We start from the raw sequence: 19,630 nt of genomic DNA on the forward strand, positions 1-19,630 counted from the left end.
CCAAAGCAGTCATTGTCCTAGGATGCTGCCAATTCGCCTTCCTCCTTAATTTTCAGTGATTTTGTTTTGAGTGTGGCTTTCATAGCCACTCGTACAGCTACAGGGTTTGGGCTGATCATCTTCAGGTCATGACTTTTAGAACCATTAGGAGACTAACACTGACTTGGCTCATGAGTTCAATGCTAATATCGAATGTCATCCTCTCAAAGAAAACACATCAACACTCAGGCCGCCAAGTTAAGTGTGACCTCAACTAGAATAAACCAGGCTGACTATAGGCTTGGTTTGTGACCTTTTTCTCCAACCCCACCAACCCATGCTGGGCTGAACTCATAGCTCCAGAACTGGACCAGCCCTCTTCCCATGGGAGAGGAGGGAAGGTTATGAGGCCAATAACTTTTTTTTTATCCTACCCCCCCCCAATAGCCCCACCTGAATATAAGGGGACCTGAAGTAAGAGGAATAGGTGGGTTTATTACCTTTAGGGGTACGGCTCCTGAGGTCACTTCAGCCTAGGGCTAAGGTCTAGGATGATGCCCATCTAGCCTGTAGGATGGCATAAACTGCTGGTCCCAGGATGCTCAAGGACAGGGGGTATTGACTTAGTTTGTGGCATGGACCCCTTCTTGGAACCATGTTTTTAAATGTGTAAGGTAAAACAGAATGTTACAAAGGACTTAATTTTGTTGAATATGACAAAATATCAAAAATGTTTTTAAAAATTCAGACCCTAGATTAAGAACCCCTGTTCTAGCTTGCACCCCCTAGTTCACTCTGGATCCCCCCCCCAAGTCACTTAAAACTTGTGTTGACCTGACCTCTAGAACTAGTTTGGCTCCCTGGGGTCTTACAGGCTGGGACTGAGCTAGATTTCCTGTGACTATTTCAGTCTGGAAGAACCCCTAGGGGGCTCTTGTATGGGAACTGGAATACCCTTACAACGCTGGGCAAGGGAACAGAAGTACCCTTGCCAGGTTGGGCAGGGCATCCAAAGAAAATCACAAATTGCTTTGAGAAATTCTCATTGGTTAGCCTGTGCCCAAATTTAGAATCCAAAGCAAATAAACAAAACTATTTTTCTGAAGTCATCTGGAAGCAAAGGCACAGGACAAGATGAATTATCACGTCCTTATGTTAAAATGGAATGATGTTCTTTTTTTTTTTTCTAGTGAGGCAATTGAGGTTAAGTGACTTGCCCCAAGTCTGTATACAGCTAATGAGTATTGTATCTGAGGCCAGATTTGAACTCGGGTCCTCCTGACTCTAAGGCCAGAGCTCTATCCACTGTGCCACCTAGCTGCCCCTGGAATGACCTTCTTTAGAAGCCACAAGGAGTAGTGAAGATAAACTAATGGGCAGAGCCCTATAAATCGCTGGCTGTAATTCCAGCTCTGTTGTGGACTAGTTGGGGGGACCTTCGATTTGCCTGGGGATGAAATCTCCCCACCTGATGAGAGGAGTGGAGTGAGGAACCTTTAAGGTCTCTCTCAATTCTAAAAGTCTTTTTTAACATAGAATTTTGTATTACTAGTTTATTGCCGTTTGAGTTCATAAAAATATCACAACTACCAACTTGGAAAATGAGTATTCTACAACGTTAAACCCAGTAGATCTACAGAAACGTGCTAAGTGATTAAGCTTGACAGCCTTCTGGTATGAGAATGTACTGATATCTGGTGTGTGCCAGCTCCCCAAATGCCCACAGTCCCAGCCACTTCGGCCATTTGGGGTTTCCAGAGCCCGAGGAGTCCTGGAGAGCTGCCTCCTCAGTGTTCTGCATCCAGGGGCAGCCAGGAGGTTGGGCTTGCATGAAGGAGTTCAGCAGGCCTTGCCACTGCTTGTCCCCAGAAAGAACCGGTCAGGTCTGAGCCCCATGATTAACTTCCAGCTTCTCTGCTGGGCGGGCATCCTCACTGTTAAGCAGTGAAAATCAAACTGGTTCTAGCCACCTTCCTGTGCGCAGAGGGTGGCATGGGTGGTACCATGCAGCACGTAGGAGCATTACTAATGCTGTCCTACAGAAATGGGAGAACATCTCTGGTAACGAGAAACTCTACCGAGGAACACGGCCTCTACCCTCTCGTGAGAGCTCCTCATGACCAGGTCTTGTGCCAGGTGGGCCTCCCCCAAGCCCTGCCCACGTGAGATCTGCATGGCTTCAGACTGGGGTTCCTGCGCCAGCAGCAAGTCTATCATTCAAAGGAATTGAGGACAGGCCGTTCGTACCTCCATTGCCTTCTCAGAACTTAAAAAAAAATACATGTTTAATGACATAGATCATCTTTCCACAGAATGTTGAGTACATTGAGAATGACCCCACTAGTTTTACGTGTATTTGGGTGAGGTAGATATAATAAGGTAGGGGCCTTTCTCGCTAGTGGAAATGTTCATAAGCCAAGATCCACCAGGACCAGGGTACGAGGAGGGTGCCCTGTGAGCGTCCTCCGGCCTGGCCCCTCCAGGCCAGCCACGGCCTTGGTGAGGCAGACCCCATCACGGCCAAGGCTGCACCACAATTCTTCCTGCCCTCTCCAGCTCCACCTTTAAGGACCCTCAAGGCCTTCAGCCAAAAACAATGAAAGATGAGACTTCCCCAAGAGCTGCCCTGACAACAGAGCAGGACTAGACGATGCCCCATTTGGCTTCAGGGTTTCAAGTGCAGCCGAATTAAAACAAGCGATCCTGTCGTGAATCTGGTGTTTTCAGGCACATCAGCGCTGTTGGGTCCTGGACTCATTTCTTGACACATTTGGGTGCTGGCTCCCTTTCTCGGGACCTGTCACACGGGTTTTCCTTGGAAGGACAGAGCTATTTCCAGGAGCTCCTGCCCTAGTTCTTCCTGCTTTCCTCCAGGACAGAACTCAGCTGACAGCTCCCGAAAGGTGGCACAGATTCGGTGGCTCTCAATGTGCCGGCGGTGGATGGCATGTTTCCACTGATGGCGGGCAGCTCCAAACAACACAAGCAGGGATCTAGCAGGTAAGTGAATGGCCACTTCCACGTGGTCACACGGAACAGATCGCCAGGTGCTCTGGGCGTCCTCAGGGTCTCCCGTCTTCGTTTCATTCGGCACAGAGTTCCTCGTTCCCTGTGGGGCCATGGAGAGTAACTGAAGTCTCTCATCTGAATCCCGAGACATGGACAGCACTGTTGGTGAGAGCAGATTGAGGCTGACCAGCCGTTCTCCCCAAAGCCAGGAGTCATCCAAGTGGGGGTCAATCGCAGAGCCTCGTTCGGGGTGGTAGTCCAAGTTACACTGCTCAACCGGCAGGAACGTCTCTAGGATGGGGTACATCCCCATCCTCCGCACGATCTCCCGGCTGAAGCTGGGCAGGCCATGGAAGCTGCCAGGCTTCAGCTTCTGTTTCCTAAAATTGACTCTGGGGCCATAGTCCTGTAGAAAAGAGGAAAGGAATGGTGATTTTTGCTTGGAAAAATTTCACAGCCAGCACATTTCCTCATTAAACAAACCTGAAATAAGTGCCTAAGCAGTTGAGCAAAGACACCCAGGCAGACTGGATTTCTAACGGATGTCTGTAGGCCTGCGATGACAGGCACTCAGTTCTGTACCGGGGGACCACCAGGGCTTCCGCCATCTGTGCTACGGGGCTTGGGCTCCCTGCACACCTCAGAAGACAGTCTCTGGGGGCTGCTCAGGCCAAAATGAGCCCTCCACTGAGCTGCTTCCCCAGACAAATTGGGTATTCCAAGCTGGAAAGCTTGGGCTTCTGCTGGAGACGTCAGGGGAGGGCGCTGTTGCCAGTGCGCTATAGCACAGCGAGATGGACACTAAAGGAGGAGGCGCAGCGATGCCCTGGCAGATGCCGTACCTGTTTCCTTCTTCCAGACTGTGAAAGTTTCCAGTCATCTTGATCCATCAACCGAACCAGCTCAGCCTCCTCCTCAGCACTAACAAAGTCCTTTATCAGAGCTACTCCTGGGAAAGGAAAAGCCCAGCCAGCAAATTCTGATTTCTCCATTCCTACGGCTAAACCCATTTCTGAACAATAGATGAAATGGGCTGTCTTCTGCAAAGGAAAAGACACAAGGTCCTGGAATGAGAAAGTTTCATTTTCAAGGGTTAAGTCTCCTCAACCTCCTTCTGTCCTCAGCAGGGAAAGAAACAAGCATTCATTGAGCACCTACTACATGCCAGGCACTGTGCTAAGTACTTTATAATTATCTCATTCGATCCTTACTACAACCCTGAGAGATAGATGCCATTATGATACTCATTTTACAGATAAGGAAACTGAGGCAGACAGGCAAAGTGACTTGCCCAGGCTCACACAGCTCGTAAGTGTCTCAGGCCATATCTGAACTCAGCGCTCTGTCCCTAGCACCACCTAGCAGCCTCTGGCAGCACCTGCATCTCAGATACCAGCCTACTCTTCCAGGAAGCTTGGAATGCTTTAATGATATATTTCCCTCTGCCCTTCCCGGGTTCCAGCATATCAAAGCCTCTCCTCTTCTGCCCACTGCCTGCTCCCACTCTACCACCCTGCCCTCATCCTGGCTGGCATTCAGCCTTGCAGTGCCACGAAAGGTCCTCAAGCTGAACCCCTCACAGCCCGCTCTTCTGATCTTTCCTCAGGCCTGTATAGTGTGACCCTCGGCTTCTCTTGGAGCCCCATGGCTCTTCCTGTTGCTGGTTTCTGTTCCCTCCTCCTCCTCTCTTCTGGTCAGTCCGTGCCCATCAGCCCTTTCAAGACTTCATCCAAGACACCCACAAATGAATTCCACAACCGTGAATAGGCCCAGGCTTTCTTCTCTAGTCATTTGGCATTTGGTCGGGGTCTGGACTAACATAGGGATGTGCATCCATCATACAACACAAAGCATGGAAGGGTTCGATCTAGTTATAGGAGCAGTGGGGGGAGGTTGAAGGGATTAAGGCAGGCTTCCTGGAAGAGGCAGCATTTGAAGTGAAGGCAGGGATGGGAAAGAAGGCAGGGATTTAACAAGGTCAGGACCTCGAAGGCACAGGAAACAAGGCTAGCAAGTCCACAGAGGTGGGGTAGCGCGCGAGGTGGGCAGCTGTCCCGTGTGGCCACAGCTGAGCCCGGCCCTCCCACCCCCCCCCCACCCCCGACCAGGGAGTGAGGACCTGCCCATCCAGGGCCACCCGAGGTCGGGCAATCCTGCAATGGAAGCCGGGTCCGCAGCCTTTGGTCCCACTCCCTTCACTGGGAGAGGCAACAAGAGGGCAAAGGGCAGAAGCCCCCCAGTGCCCGGGAGGAGTCTGGGGGCAGAAGACAGATCACTGCTGGAGGAATGGCGCTGAGGATGCGGGGGGGGGGGGGGGGCGGGAGAGGTGGGGAGGACTGGGAGGGGGGAGGGAGGAGAGAAGGGGAGGAAGGGGGGGGAGAAGGGGATGGAGTGGATTCCATCCCACAAGTCAGGTGACTCTTGGCCTCAGCTTGCCCATCTGTGAAACGGCGCTAACGATGGCAGGCGCCCGCCCCCATCTGACAGACGGAGCCCGACGCCACACAAATGGGGGGCCCCCCCAGTCCCACGCTCCGCCCTGGGGAGCCCCCCGCCCTGCCCGCTCCCACCTGCGGGGGGAGGGCTCCGGGCACACCGCCGCCTCGCTCCCGCTCGCACAGCAGGCACGTCCGGACCCCTTTACAACCGCAGCCCCGGGGTCGCGCCCCGCAGCCGCCCCGGCTCCAGCCGCCAGCCGTCGCCATGCCGGTGCCCAGAGCGCCGCCGGGCGGGCGGCCTCAGCGGAGCGTGTGCGCAGGCGCGGGATGCGGGGGCCGCTGGGAGAGGTAGTCCCGTGGGGCCAGGACACGTGGGATCCTACTCGGCCCGGCCCTCTTCCGGCCGGCGCCGCACGAACCGCTCCGGCCCGAGCCGCCCGAGAGAGGCCGAGGCCGCTGCTCCGAGTCCCCGCGTCGCCCCCGCCCCGGCTCCGGAGGAGCTCGTGGAGCCAGCCCCAGGCGGCGGCCGGCGTGGGCAGGCGGGGCCTCGAGGCAAGGGCGCAGGGTGCGCCCGCGGAGGCCGGCGGCCATGGGCCGGCTCAAAACCCCGCTGCTGCTGCAAAGGGGGCACCCCAAGTGCGACCGGCTCGGCAGGATCAAGAAGCTCGAGTAAGAGCGGGCGGGGACGCGCATATGCGTGTATTTGTGCGGGGGGAGGACACGCGCGTACGTGCGTTTGCGTGGCGCTTCTGTGTGCGCGTGCGTGCCCGAGTGCCTCTGCACGATGCCTTTGCTCGCCCGTGAGCGTGCGTCAGCGTGGCGCTTCTGTCGGCCTCCTCGGTGCCTGTGTGCGCGTGCGCGTCTGTCTGCCGGGTGTGTTGTGCGCGTGCGTGGTGCCGCGAGCGTTCGAACGCTGCTGTCCCGCAGCCGCTTCCGCCCCCACATCCCGCAAGTCCCCGAGCCGCTGTAGCGAGGCGGCTCCGCGCCCATCCCTCGCCCGCGCCGTATTCCCGCTCGCCTGCCCCGTGCCTCCCTCTTCGCTGCGGTGTCCGCACCCCCGGCCCGTCCTGTGCCCGGCGCAGGCCGCTGACCCGGGGGCTGAGGGTCGGGGATGGGGCCTGGGCCCGCGGGGGCCGGGCCGCCCTGCCTCCCCTCCCCTCCACCTGGCTGCTGCGGCCCCTGGTCTCATGCCGGCTGTCGGCTCTCGCAGCCCCTGCTGCCTTCGCTGCCCGGGTGCTCTGCCCCCTTGTTACGGGGAGCCCGAAGAGTGCCCTGGGTGACCCGGCCTTCCAGGCTCCCCTGCTGAGGAATGGGCAGAAGGGCCGACGCACATCCTTTCCCCTTCCGTGAATGAAGGGGTTAGGAGCTGATTCTGACCCGTGTCCCCCAGCCACTGTGTCCTCTCCCATCTCCCCCCCCCCCGCCCACACAGCGGTCAGGACCCCAAGGACGGGGCAGGGCATCCCGGGAAGGGAGCTGCCCCCCTTCCTGGTTGGGGAGAGAAGAAAGCGCCTTGGTTTTCCCCAGATCGGGGAGCCCAGCCCTCCAGAGCCTCCCCCCACCCACCGTTTCCCTGCCCCAGTTTGTCAGACCTCCAGCTTCAGACGAAAGACCTGGACCTCAAACTCCTCAACCGCATGAAGCAGCTGAAGGAGCTGGATCTGTCGGACAACCTGCTGGAGAGGGTGCCCGAGGGCCTGGACCTGCCCTGCCTGCAGATCCTCAAGTGCTCCAACAACCAGCTGGAGGACGTGACCCCCCTGCAGCAGTTTGCTGCCTTGGAGGAGGTGGATTTCGAGGACAACCTGTACCTGACGGTGAGCCGGAGGCCCCTCCTGGAGCTGCTCTCACTGCTTGGCATCAAATTTAGGAAGCGTCTGTGTGTGTGGGGGGGGGGGTGCTGGTGATTGTGGGAAGAGTGACGGATGGGGGGAAAGAGTACTGAAGCCAGGGGCAGTGCAGTAGAGTGTTCGTGTCCCACCTCTGACGCCTAACCACCTGTTGTTGTTCTGCACATGCAGAAATTCCCCTTTCCTCATCCAGTTGGACTGGATCTTTCTTAATCCAGTGCTTTTCCTGTGTTTCCAATTTAGCCTGTGTGTACACATATATAAAAACACACATATACATAACACACAAGCATACATCTAACATCGTGTGTTTCTGTATATTGCTTATGTATCATGTTTCTGTGTGTATCGCTTCCGTGTTGTGTTTGTATTTTATGTCTACATGGGTATGCGTACATGCACATACATTAAAATAGAAGCCTGCCTGTAATCTAAGATGTGTGTGGACGCGGTCTCCCCGGTTACACTTGAGAACAAAGACTGTCTTTTGCTTTTCTTTCTATCCCCGCTACTTGGCACAGTGCCTGGCACATAGTAGGTGCTTGATAAGTGCTTGCTGACTGACCAGATGGCCTTTGGGGCCCTTTCAGCTCTAGGGTTATAATGCTGTGTTACTCAGCCCGTGCTGTGAGGAATGCACAGGACAGTGAACCACGCAGAAGAACCAAACCATCACTGCCCTCAAGGAGCTTACAGTTTATAGGGGAGATGACATGTTTACCTAAAGGAATATTCAGAACAAATAAAAAGTAAACGCAGAGTAATTAGGAAGGAGGGCCCTAGGGGAAGGGGCAGTGCGGAGAGGTTTCTTGTGAATATTGAAGGAAGAGAGGGATTTGGTAGGAAGGGAGAACAGAGGGAAAGCTGATCCTTCAGAACCCTCTGGGTTCTGAAGCCAGGACTGCAGAAGAGGTAAGGTGAGCTGGGCAGTGGCTCTCTGTGCCAAGCCCCACAGGAGAGCCCTCAGGGAGTTTAGAGCAGGTGTCCAGTCGGGGACCAAGCCAGCCTGGGCCTCAGGAGAGCCGGCTCTGCCACTGACTCACTGGGGGGCCTCAGTTTGCCCCAGTGTAAAATGTATGGGGGCTAGGGAGGTGAGATGAGGAGGACGTAATCAGCTGATCTCTCAGGGGGATGTTTACCTCTGGCATTGGGACTTGGTACCTTGAGGTGTCGAATGGTGGCAGAGCTTGTCTAAGCTTGTCTGTATTCACCCCCAGGTCAATGACAGTTACAAGATCTCCTCCCTCCTCCCCAACATCCGAAAAATCAATGGGAAGGAAACAGCCTCGCTGATGAATCACGTGAAGATCCTGAACCGGGAACTGACCACCCGAGTAAGGATGGCAAGTGGTGGCAGTAGAGAACCTTTCTGGGGCCTGCATAGGATTCTAGGCTGGTGTTCTAAGCTCAAGAAGTTCCCCTGAGGTCAGCAAACGATCCCCCACTCCCACGCCCATAATAATTTTTGACAGAAACACTGAAAGTCTTGCCAGTGCTGTCCTCACAGGTCAGACACTGGCCCCCAGTGCCTGAGCTGACCTTGACTGTGTTTTTACAGATTTATCATTACAGATTTATCATAGGAGTTCTTAGCCTGGGGTCCATGGAACCCCTAAGGGTCTATAAATGGATAGATTTCCAGGGGTCCTTGGATATAGAAGAGAAAAAATAGATAGATAGATAGATAGATAGATAGATAGATAGATAGATAGATAGATAGATAGATAGATAGATCTCCTTATTTTCACACATCTTCAGCTGAAATGTAGCATTTCCTTTAATTTTTAAAACATTGTGAGAGGGGGGTCCAGCAGAGGCTTCACCAGACTGCCTGCCAAGGGGTCTGCCCTGGCTGCTGTCCCTGATCCTTACAATGACTGGAGAATGAGATGCCCTGGGGGGAGTGGATCTTCTAGGAAATTTGGTCTGTTGTAATTGTTCTTAATAGTGTGTCACTGTCTCCCTGCCTGAGGAAACACAGTATCTACTTCAGTATTTTGATGTAGTTCTAGGCCCCCAACACCAGCCATCTTCAGGTCAAACCCAAGGTGTCTTCAATGGAATTCATTGTTTTTCTCACTAAGTGCACTCCTGCTTCCTTCTTTTTGTTGAGGGCTCGACCATATTTCTAATCATCCAAGTTTGAAACCCTGGACTCCTTAACTCTTTGTCATCTTCTCACCAAACTGGTATATTCCTTATTCTCTGTGGACACCATTTCATCTCCCACATCACCATGTCTTTGATCAGGCCATGTCCTCTTTGCTTGTCTCCATGTGAAATCAATTCTTTGAGGCCAAGTGTAAGATTTTACATTGATTCCTATTTAATTTAATCTTACTAGATTCTCCTAATATTCTGGCTTTTCAAGCTCTTTGGGGATGTTGACTTTGTCTTCCATTGTGTTAGCTCTCCCCTCTAATTTTGTGTCAACTTGAAACTGGATAAAGATGTTGTCTAGATCTTTATCTGTGTCATTGATAAAAATGTTGAACAGCCCTGGGGCAATCAGAGGTCACTGGGGCATTCCATCAAGTGGACATAGAACTGTCTGTGTTGAGTCCAGCCATTCAGTGAGTTCTGAATCTATCTTAAAGGCACTGTAATGGAGCTTATGGCTCCATCTTTTTTGTGAGAATAGCATGAAACACTTTACCAAGGTGTTAGCATTTGTTAAACCACATTTACACCATCCCTTTGGTCTACCAGTTTAGTTAATCCTGTTAAAAAAAGAAACAAGAGTGGGCCAGCCGCCCTGTTTTTAGTGAGGCCCAAGTGAGTTCTTAGTGACTGCCATCCCCATTTCCATTTCTGCTCATTGGCTGTCTCTTTGATGATGGCTTTGGTAGCCCAGGCATGTGGTTTGCAGATTCCATTCTCTTCCCTTTTCAGAAGACTGGGGTGATGGTTATCCGCCATTTCTCTACTCTGTGAGTATGAGTGACAGAAAAACGTTTGCTGTAGAAATGTTGATGTACCTTTTCCATCTCTTATCCATTTCCTGCCCTTTCTTTCCCCTTCTTGCTTTGATGGATGTGATGTAATGGATCTTTTCCCTCCAGATACTTGTTGCTGTTTCGTGAGATTGATGCTGCATACAGGGAAATTTTACAAATAAGTTCCTGTTTTAAACCAGTGGTGTCAAACTCAAATAAAAGTGGATGTCTGGGCTTATTGACTTAGAAAATGACACATTAATATTATGTATGTTATATTTTTACTTATGCTGTTAAATGTTTCCCAGTTACATTTTAATCTGGGTCTGACAGAGGGCCCCCAAGTTTGGCACCTCCATTCTAAACCATTGTTGCCCTTAGCTGCCGTGTTTTTCTTCGCAAGGAGACCAAATGTTTTTTGCCTGGTGGTTTCTAGGCTTTTTTGACTTCCTTGTTGGAATGATTTGATTTATAAGGTTTACACTTCCTTAGTAAATGGTGGTGCCCAGTGCCAATGCCTGCTTCTTTACCCGTTTCCCATTTTCATTGTCAGGAAGTTGTTAAATAGGTTGGGCTGTAGTTATTTCATTTGCAGGCCATATTTTCTCACTTTTCTTCATCTAATTTGGTGCTCTGGTTTTTATCTTTGTGCTAATAATTGTCTAATTGTACTCAAACACCTGATTTGGAATTGCTGCTCTCCTTGGTAACCAGATCTATCCTGACCTTTGTCCTCTGTGCCCAATGGTCACATGCAGTGCCTCCTAATTTCTCCTGGAAGAAAGTATCCATGCTCGCTCTCCAGGTGTGCAGCTTCTTTGCTCTTAGAGCCTTTGGCCTCTCCATTCTTCCTCCTGGCCCAGATTCTCCAGCATATTCCTTTGCCGTCCTCCCCGAGGCCTGTTTCTACGATGAAGTCACTAAATATTAGAGTGTCTGTTGATTTAATTTGGAGCAGTATCTGACCAAGTTCTGAATTCAGAGAGTGCCTGGCCTTCTGCCACAGGTGCGGAGGCCTAAACTGCCGGTCTTTGTGTGAGTTGTGCAAGATGAGATGTCACCTTTAAGCCTCCAACAAATGGATTCCACCTGTTCTTTTAGAGAGTTGGCCTTCCACTGAATCCTGAGTGCCTTCAGGCAAGAGAGTGTTTGACATCTGGATTTAGTTTCCCCTCTAAGTCCAACCTACCCTCTTGGACAAAGTTCTCACACACTTGGAGCACAGACAGTTATGTTAAGGTTATCTATAGGCCACCTAAACTCTTGGCCCCTTTCTCACCTCTCAGCATGTATTTTCTTGTTTCCTGGTTGCTCTTGACCAAATAATTTATCACCAGGGAGTCAGAATACTGGTGATGAGCCTCTCTGGTCTTAGGACCCTACCCCTAGAGCTGGAGGGACCTCAGAGGATCATGAGATCACAGACTTAGGGCTAGAAGGAACCTTAGGCTTCCTCACGTGCCACGTCCTCATGTTAGAGATGAGGAAACTGAGGCCTGGCAGGAAGTGACTCATCCAGAGTTACCCAGGTAGCAAACATCGCTGGGGGCAAAGCTAGTGCTCAGAAGGTGGGCAGCATTTGTGGCCGGAGCCGTCCTTGGAGCCTTTTCATCTGGACCTTAAAGCAGACACAGTCTCCTCCGCACCATGAGGCCCCGGAGGGAGGCCTTTCTGGAAGAAGGTGTATGGGCATTAGAAGTGGTTTCACACGAACAGTGGCAACCCCAAGAGGTTGATGGACCGTAATGCTTACACTGTTCCTGGGGAGCTGAGGAGAAAGCGTAGCCCCTTGCCTCCTGACAGAGGCCAGGGAAGGGCCTGCACTGTGAGCTGTGGTCCCTGGGTTAGCTTTACGAGACAGGGCTTAATGGGGTGGGGAGGAATGATCATGTGGGAACCCAAGAGGTGATAAAGAGCCTGAAAAGCCCCCCCTCCCCTAGCCTTGTCTGTCTTTGTTCTGGCTGTTAGGCACTAGCCAGACCCCGGACCCCGGAGCCCAGAGCCCCGGTGGCTGCTTGCACCATCTCCTCCCTTGGTGCTCCTCACATCTGTAGCTGCCTGAGGCCAAGGAAACCAGATGACGAGTTGCTAGAAAGACTTATTTCAGATGCAGCTCTGAGGTTCACCCAGCTTTTCCTGTTGCCCCTTCTAAGCTTCTTGTACCCCAGGCTGATAGATGGCCTTGAAGGGTCCCAGCTCTGACCCTGCTTGAGCTTTATCCTTTTTGTCGATGAAAACCATGAGTGTAGAGATGGAGAAGGTACTTGATCTACAAGAGAAGGGGGGGTAGCTTGGGAAGGACTGCAGGCTGGGCTGGATTTAGAGGGGAGAGGTAATCTGCCAAAGCCCCAGGTCCTTTCTGCTCATCTCCCCCGGCCTGGCCTAGGTCACTGCTTACTGGGAGAAGAACTACCAAGGTCAGCTGGCCTCCGGGGCCCCAGCCAGGGACGTCCACAAGGAGTTTGTGAAGTCTGCCGTCAAAGACGTTCGCTACGGGCCCGAGTCCCTGAGTGATTTCACGCAGTGGAAGGTAAGTCCTGGTGGCGTCCTCCTCTGTGTCACTGTGTAACCTGGGTGGGCTCCCTTCTCCTCTGTCTCTGCATTTGTGAAATCCCATCATCTCTCCTTGACTGTTTGGAAAATCCCGAATTACAGATAAACCCACCTGTCACTTCTGAAGGCCCAGGTGAGAGCCTGTTTTTTAAACATTTGAAATCCCTGTGAGTTAACCTACAGAACGTAGAGCTTGGCTTACATGAGCATATTTACATTTCTTTTTTTCCTAATTTACTTGTGTTATTAATGCTTTTTAAAATAACCAGTCATTTCTCCATATATGACCCCATTCTCCACTCTTGCTTATAACAGAAATAATAAACACATGCACAATGTCCCAAACGGTCCCCCTCGTCCTCTACAGAGAGAAGAAAGGGCAGTTTCATCCTCTGTTCTCCAGGGCCAGGGTTGTTCATTATCATTGATCTGAGTTGAGCAACCCTGCCCCCCTTTGGATGCTCCCAGCAACCCTGGGAGGCAGGTGCTATTATTATCCCCATTTTACAGTTGAGAAAACTAAGGCATTCAGTGACTTGCCCAAAGTCTCACAGCTAGTAAGTGATGCTGGATTTGAATTTAAGACTTCTGACTCCACGCCTGGTACCCTATCCACTGTGCCCCCAGTTGCCTTTTACAGTGGGAAGCATTACATTTGCTGTAAATAAATGTTTTTTGCTAATTCCGTAGGGGCTGATGTTTACAGGTGCTCTCATCCTCTCCTCTTAGACCCCAGCACATAGCATTTTTCAGGTGCTTGTACATCCTGGTTGTTTGCATGTGGTCTCGCCCCTCAGGCTGTGGGCAGCTCCCGAAGGCCAGGGTCATGGTTTTGCATGGGGCCTGGCACACCCTAAGCATTTAATCAATGCTTGTTGACTATAAGGACTTTGCCCTGCCCCAGGTGAAAATGATCGCCCAGCAGCTGGTGACCTCGAAGCTGACCAGGAAGGAAGCACCCTCAGAGGTGTCCAGGGAAGATGATTCGATCCCAGAGACCTCCACGGGGACCCCAGAGACCCCAGCAACCCCGGTGGGAGCATCCAGCCAAGAGTATGTGGTAAGACCCTCCTCCTCAGTCTTGGCCGTGGGCCTGCCATATATAGGCCTTACCTTCAGGGAGCATGTGGTCACCAGTGAGAAAGTGACGAATGGTGACATTGCGTCTGGGGCCGCCAGGCTCCAGGAGGTGATTTAGTGCCTGAGGTCCCCCCCTACCTTGCTGTATGACCTTGGCCTCCTCCCCCATCACATGAGGGAGCGACCTGTGCCCTCTACCCTCCGCCTGCAGGGATGGGCCTGGCCTGGCCCTCTTCCTCTCTCCCTTCTACCCCACCGCCTGGGGGAGCATTTGTAACAGTGCCCACATGGTGCCCCCCAGTTCTTAAGCCTCTGGGCCCAGGTGCCTTGCCCCTAATGATCCGGATGTTTGTTCTCACATGGAAGCCTGGCTCCAGGATTCAGATCCTGATTGATGTTTCAGCTGACATACTCTGAGGCCCCCAGGAGCCAATATCAAATCCTGGTGCTGCACAGGCAGGGTTGGCAGGCCGAGCAGGAGGAACACTGCTGGAGCCAGGGGTTCTGAGTTCAAATTCCACCCAATCACTCAATATTTATTAAGCAGCTGCTGGGTGCCAGACATCACGCTAAGCTCAACATGCAAACAAACATATACAGTGAGCCGTAGTCAGGATGAGCGGAGGAAAGGCCCTGGAAGTTAGAGGGTTGGGGCAGGCTTCTAGAGAAGGGGTGATGTTATTTGGGATTTAAAGGAAGCCTGGAGGTCCACAGTCGGAGCAGAGGAGGGAGAGCATTCTGGGTGTGGGGGACAGATGGGACGCTCAGAGTGTCTTCTCGGTGGGAGAGCTGGGGGGCCAGCGTTGCTGCATGCTGTCACTCAGAGACAAGCTGAGCAGACCTGGGGACAGTCCCTTCCCCTCTCTGAGTCTCAGTTTTCTCATCTGTAAAAATGAGGGCATTGGATCCAGGGGTCCCTGAAGACCGTGTCATTTTGAGGCCTGTGGTCTCGGAGTGCTTGGCATCCCAGTCTCTGGCCAGTGGCGCCCTCCCTCCATGACCCCTCCACCGCGGCTCCAAAATTCCTTTCCCACAGCTCAAGCTCTCGGCCTTTAAATGGAAGAAGAGGCTTCCATCGGACCCCCCTCCCTGCAAGAGGGCCCGCCCCTCCCCACCCCCCCAGGACTCCCAGCCTGTGCCCAGGGAGCCCAGCCTCAGCTCCCGGTCAAGCAGCTCTGGCAGTGGACAGCCTGTCCTGGTTGAGGGCCCCCAAGGCGAGATGGACACAGAGGGCCAGGTAAGGCCTTGGAGGCAGTGGAGGTGAGGGGTGGGGTGCGAGGCCAGGCTCCCTCTGGCCCCGCGTCCTGACCCCATCACGGCTCCTCTGCAGGAGCCTATGGAGCTGCAGCCCATGCACTTCCTCCAGTGCCACAGTAAAGGCAACAGTCCGGAGGACTTTAACACCCAGCTGTGGGCCTGTGCCTTTGAGCCCACCTGCAGTGACAGCACAGGTGAGCTGTCCCCACCTGACTCTCACTGGGGTGAGGGAGAGGTCAGGCCTGCTTCTTGTCTTCCTGTGCTGTGGGGGCCCCCAGCCGAAGTCTTGTGCCGGTTGCCCACCCTCCCCCTCTTCCAGGACTGCCTGGAGGCGCCTCCCAGACGGTGGCCACTTGTGGTGGGGAGGCCGTGTGCGTCATCGACTGCCAGACGGGCCTCGTGCTCCACAGGTATAAGGTGCCTGGAGAGGTGAGTGGGGGTGTGGGGTCTGCTCTCAGCGGGTCAGCAGGGTGCTCTGGGTGTCCTTTGCTTTACTGACATGACTTCAGTGGGGGGAGTACCCTCTTGCCTTTGAAGGGGCCAGCCAGGAGGTGCCCAGGCCAGCTGGCCTCTGTCTTGTGGGGTTGGGGGGCTCAGTTCCATAAGCTTGAAAGAACTAGCAAAGGTAATGGTGCTTGTGGGTGGGATGAAGGGAGTAGGTGCTCTCTGAGGAGTGCGGCCACCTTCCCCACAGTACGTCTCCACTTCGTCCCCAGGAGTTCTTCACCGTGGCCTGGACCTGCTTGACCCTGGTGACTCAGGATGGACGGAAGAAGCGCAGTAGCGTGTTGGCAGCTGCAGGCCGGCGCGGTATCGTGAGCCTCGTCCACGTGCGCGCGGGTTTCTGCTACGGAGACATCCGAGCCCACCGAAAAGCCATTGCCATGGCCTGCTTCAGCCCCTCCCAAGAGACCCACCTCTTCAGTAAGACATCTCGCCCCTGTCCTGCCCGGGCCACCAAGGTGGAAAGTGCAGCCAGAACCTCTTGGGAAGCCCTAGGCACAGCAGGTGGTCTGTCAGCCTGCATTTATTAAATGCCTACTGCATGCTGGTTGCCAGGGATGCCGAGGCCAAAGATGGACGTGTCCTTGCCGCCAAGGCTTTTTGCATCCCGTCAGGCCCAGGCCTGCCCTTTGGCAGGCCATGCCCTCCATGGCCCTTCTGGGGCTCTGAGGGGCCTTCAGCCATGGCCTTAGGCTTGGAGAATGGTCAGCCTTTTCCTCCTTTTTCCTCAGCCGCCTCATACGACAAGCGCATCACCCTCTGGGACATTGGCCTCCCTGATTGTAACTACAGTTTCAGGCCCAGGTGAGCCTTCTCCCCGGAGCCCAGCTAAGAGGTAGGTGGAGGAAGGCCCTGAGGGGCAGCTCACACTCGTCCTCCCTCCCTCCCCTCAGCCAACTCCTCATGCTGGACGCCAGCGCCACCCCCCTGCGTCTCTGCCTGGTGCCCTCTTGCCCTGACCGCTACCTGCTAGCTGGCTGTGAGGATGGCTGCTTCGCCTGGGACATCAGGCTGAATAAATCCCAGGAGAGGAGGTGAGGGGGAGACTTGGGCACGGGGTGGAGATGGGAGGAAGAAAGGAACCAGGTGTGACAGATGTGCACTGGGGGACCCCAGGGGCTGCCCTGACAGGCTTTTTTCCCACATTCTGAAGCAAGAGATGTCTGCTTTAGGGAGGGGCTTGTTAGTGAGGGCCCTAACTGCAAGGTTGCACCAGCCCGAGAGCAACGTGTCTGAGGGTGCTACTGACCTGGATCCAGGCTGGCAGGCGGTGTGGTGTCCAAGGCTGGTGGAGATAGGATCCAGCCATCCACATGGGGGTGTCTGTGTAGGGCCCAGGTCCCAGCTGGGACCACTGTGGTGGTGGTGGTTGGTGTTTGCTTGTTTTTAGCAAAAAAAAATTGCAAGGCTCAGAATAAGGAGGCGTGAGGTTGGGCCCAAGCCTGTTAACTGTGGGATACGAGCACATTCTGTTTTTATGCACATTGCCTTGAGAAGTCCCCTGAGATGCAGGCATCATTCTTACTATTTGACACCACCCAGCCTCCTACGGCTCAGCCAGGGCTGGCCAGGGCCTTACACAGCACATTTCCCCATCAGCCCTCCTTCTGGACCCCAGGCATCCCAGAGGAGCCACATTTGTTATCTGTTTTTTCTGTGCCCCTGATGACCTATTCTCACGGCTCTGATAAAGCCAGTAAGCTATTGTGGGTGGTTGTGTTCCAAGCCCACCAGGGTCTGAGTCTCGTCACCCTTTGACCTCTTTGCTAGAAAGCTGTCCCTTCCTCCTGCATTGTTAACACGACATTGTTTGACTTTCTGCAGAGATTTTGAGATGGTGTTCCTGTTCCCCCAAGGCCCAGGGCAAGCGTACAAGAGAGTGGATGGGCTAGGCTTTGTGAGCGAAGATGTCGTGGGTGAGTGGTTGGGGCCCGAGAGCAAGCAGATTTCTGGCCTGCCGAGTTGACCCTTCCGGGGTAGTGGGGCATACCCTGATAGGGAGGAACAGCCATGGCCTGAGTCCCTGGGAACTACCCCAGATGCCAGATTGATGTCCGCAGGCTGGGCCCATGGAGACCAAAGCTTGAGAAAGGTGGTCCTCTGGGGAGGACTGGGAAGTACAGTCGTTTGAGCTTGTGTGGGTGCAGCAGGGTAGAGAGCTGGCCTGGGAGCCTTAAGCCACAGAAATCTCTTCCCCCAGGCCTTAGACCAGGGCTGGGGAACCTGCAGCCCCAGGCCACATGTGGCCCTCTAGGTCCTCAAGTGCAGAACGAATCCCCTTAATAAAAACAAAAGGATTTGTTCTATAAAACTTGGATTCGGTGAAAAGGCCACACCCAAGGTCCTAGAAGGCTGCAGGTTCCCTGTCCCTGCCTCAGGCCCAGGGAGAGCGAGCAGTCAGTCTGGCCCTTGGGTGGCTCCGCTTTTGTTCTCATGCAGCTTCCAAGGGCTGCACCCCTGGCTCTATCTGCTTGTGGAGCTGGAGCCAGTCCCTGGCAGGAAGAGGAGACGAGCAGCGAGTGACAGCTGTCATCCTGGCACAGCTCCAGTGGTCCAGCACAGAGATGCCCTACCTGACCCTCAGCACCTGCCCAGGTAAAGCACAAAACTGGGGGAAGGTGCCAGGGGGCGCCACTGAGGCAGCAGAAACGTAGGGAAGGAGAGATTGGCTGTTGAGGGCCACGGCTGGGGTTCTGAGCCAGCCAATGCTGAGCACAACCAACAGGACTTTTTGTTATGTTTAAGGAAGGGATCTGGGGCCTCACTGGAGATGCCCATGGGGAGGGTAGTGGAGCAGCCCCTGCCCTCTAAGCAGGGATGTTGTCAGGTGGTCAAGACTCTTGGGTCTGGGCCACTCACGGCATTCTGACTTGGCTCCCACCCCCGAAGTCACAGACAAGCGGGGAGGCACTGACCTTCCCCCCCCCCCAAACGGTATCTGATTGCAGAGAAAGCGTTTGTGTTCTGCGGGGACGAAGAGGGAAGCGTGTGGATGTACGACGTCAGGCGGTGTCTCGAGCAGCAGCGGCCCTTGCAGGCCAAGGTGGCCCCCACGAAGGTAGGAGTTCTCTGGGGCAAAAGACTTTGGTTTTCCTTTTGGCTCCAACTTGTCATTTCTCATCTCTGGGCCTGAGTCTTTATCTCGAAAATGAGGATGAGGCGATTTCTGAGAACCTGTGGTTCTGGAATCCCTCCCTAGTTGTCCTCCTGGGGAGGAGTGGGTGATGTTTCCTTCCATTGCTGGATACCAGAAATGCTTTAAGGACCAGTAGAGCCCTGAATAGTTATCACTGCTGCTCCTGTCTAGGTCTGAGCTAATCCTGAAGGGGGAGCTTGTGTCTCATGAACTATACATCTGAAGTCTTTTCTGCATTTTGACAGATTCTCAGATGGCCAGATCTCTCAGCCCGAGGCCAAAAGATGAACAAAACCTTAATCAACACAGCAGTGGCAGACCCTACCTTTACCTATCTTGTGGCTCTGACGGACACAAACATCATTGCCATCTGGAACAAACTCTAGCATCCAGAGGCAGTGGCGAATGACTGGATTTGTGCTTTTTGTGGTGGGAATTGTGAGGCTCTCCTAAGTGTGCGTTTTTTAAATGGATAGTTTTCAACTAAACTCAAATTAAAATAAGTGAGCTGTGTTTTATGTTCCGTGAACAGGGAGGGGGAGGGGGAAGAGAGCTGAGCTAACGAGGTCTGAGCTTAGACACAAGGTGATTGCCTTCCTGACTCAGTTGCTTTAAGAAAAATCACAGGTCAGGGCAGCTAGGTGGTGCAGTAGATAAGAGCACCTGTCCTGGAGTCAGGAGGACCCGAGTTCAAATTTGGCCTCAAACACTTAGTAGCTGTCTGACCCTGGGCAAGTCACTTAACCCCACTGCCTAGCAATTGGATGTAAACAAGATGGAGTTTTGGATCCTGACCGGCAGCCCTCCTTCTAGTTGGACACAGAACCATTAGTGACTATTCTTTCCTTATAATTAAACTGTCTAATGAGTCCATCTCCAGCCCACAAT

The 19,630-nt window shown here is 53.5% G+C and overlaps 2 protein-coding genes across 2 annotated transcripts; one reads left to right on the forward strand and one right to left on the reverse strand.

Annotated features, from left to right (window-relative positions):
* Positions 1-2,246: 2,246 nt before the first annotated feature.
* On the reverse strand, positions 2,247-5,791 carry ALKBH4 (alkB homolog 4, lysine demethylase). Its single transcript, XM_021005590.2, has 3 exons — positions 5,559-5,791; positions 3,831-4,028; positions 2,247-3,394 (listed from the first exon to the last, which is right to left on the reverse strand). The coding sequence occupies exons 1-3, from the start codon at positions 5,691-5,693 to the stop codon at positions 2,780-2,782; spliced, it is 948 nt and encodes a 315-aa protein (XP_020861249.1). The 5' UTR covers positions 5,694-5,791; the 3' UTR covers positions 2,247-2,779.
* Positions 5,792-5,840: 49 nt separating this feature from the next.
* Positions 5,841-19,245, forward strand: LRWD1 (leucine rich repeats and WD repeat domain containing 1). The gene is made up of 15 exons (XM_021005588.2): positions 5,841-6,095; positions 7,009-7,243; positions 8,494-8,610; positions 12,599-12,742; positions 13,670-13,825; positions 14,882-15,082; positions 15,176-15,296; positions 15,422-15,531; positions 15,819-16,026; positions 16,338-16,410; positions 16,500-16,640; positions 17,431-17,522; positions 18,046-18,201; positions 18,555-18,664; positions 18,988-19,245. Exons 1-15 carry the CDS (start codon positions 6,016-6,018, stop codon positions 19,126-19,128), a joined length of 2,085 nt encoding a protein of 694 aa, XP_020861247.1. The 5' UTR covers positions 5,841-6,015; the 3' UTR covers positions 19,129-19,245.
* The last annotated feature ends 385 nt before the right edge of the window (positions 19,246-19,630 follow it).

The sequence above is a fragment of the Phascolarctos cinereus genome, unplaced genomic scaffold (genome assembly GCF_003287225.1).
Source record: "Phascolarctos cinereus isolate Bilbo 61053 unplaced genomic scaffold, phaCin_HiC Scaffold_5;HRSCAF=322, whole genome shotgun sequence".
Taxonomy (NCBI): Eukaryota; Metazoa; Chordata; class Mammalia; order Diprotodontia; family Phascolarctidae; genus Phascolarctos; species Phascolarctos cinereus.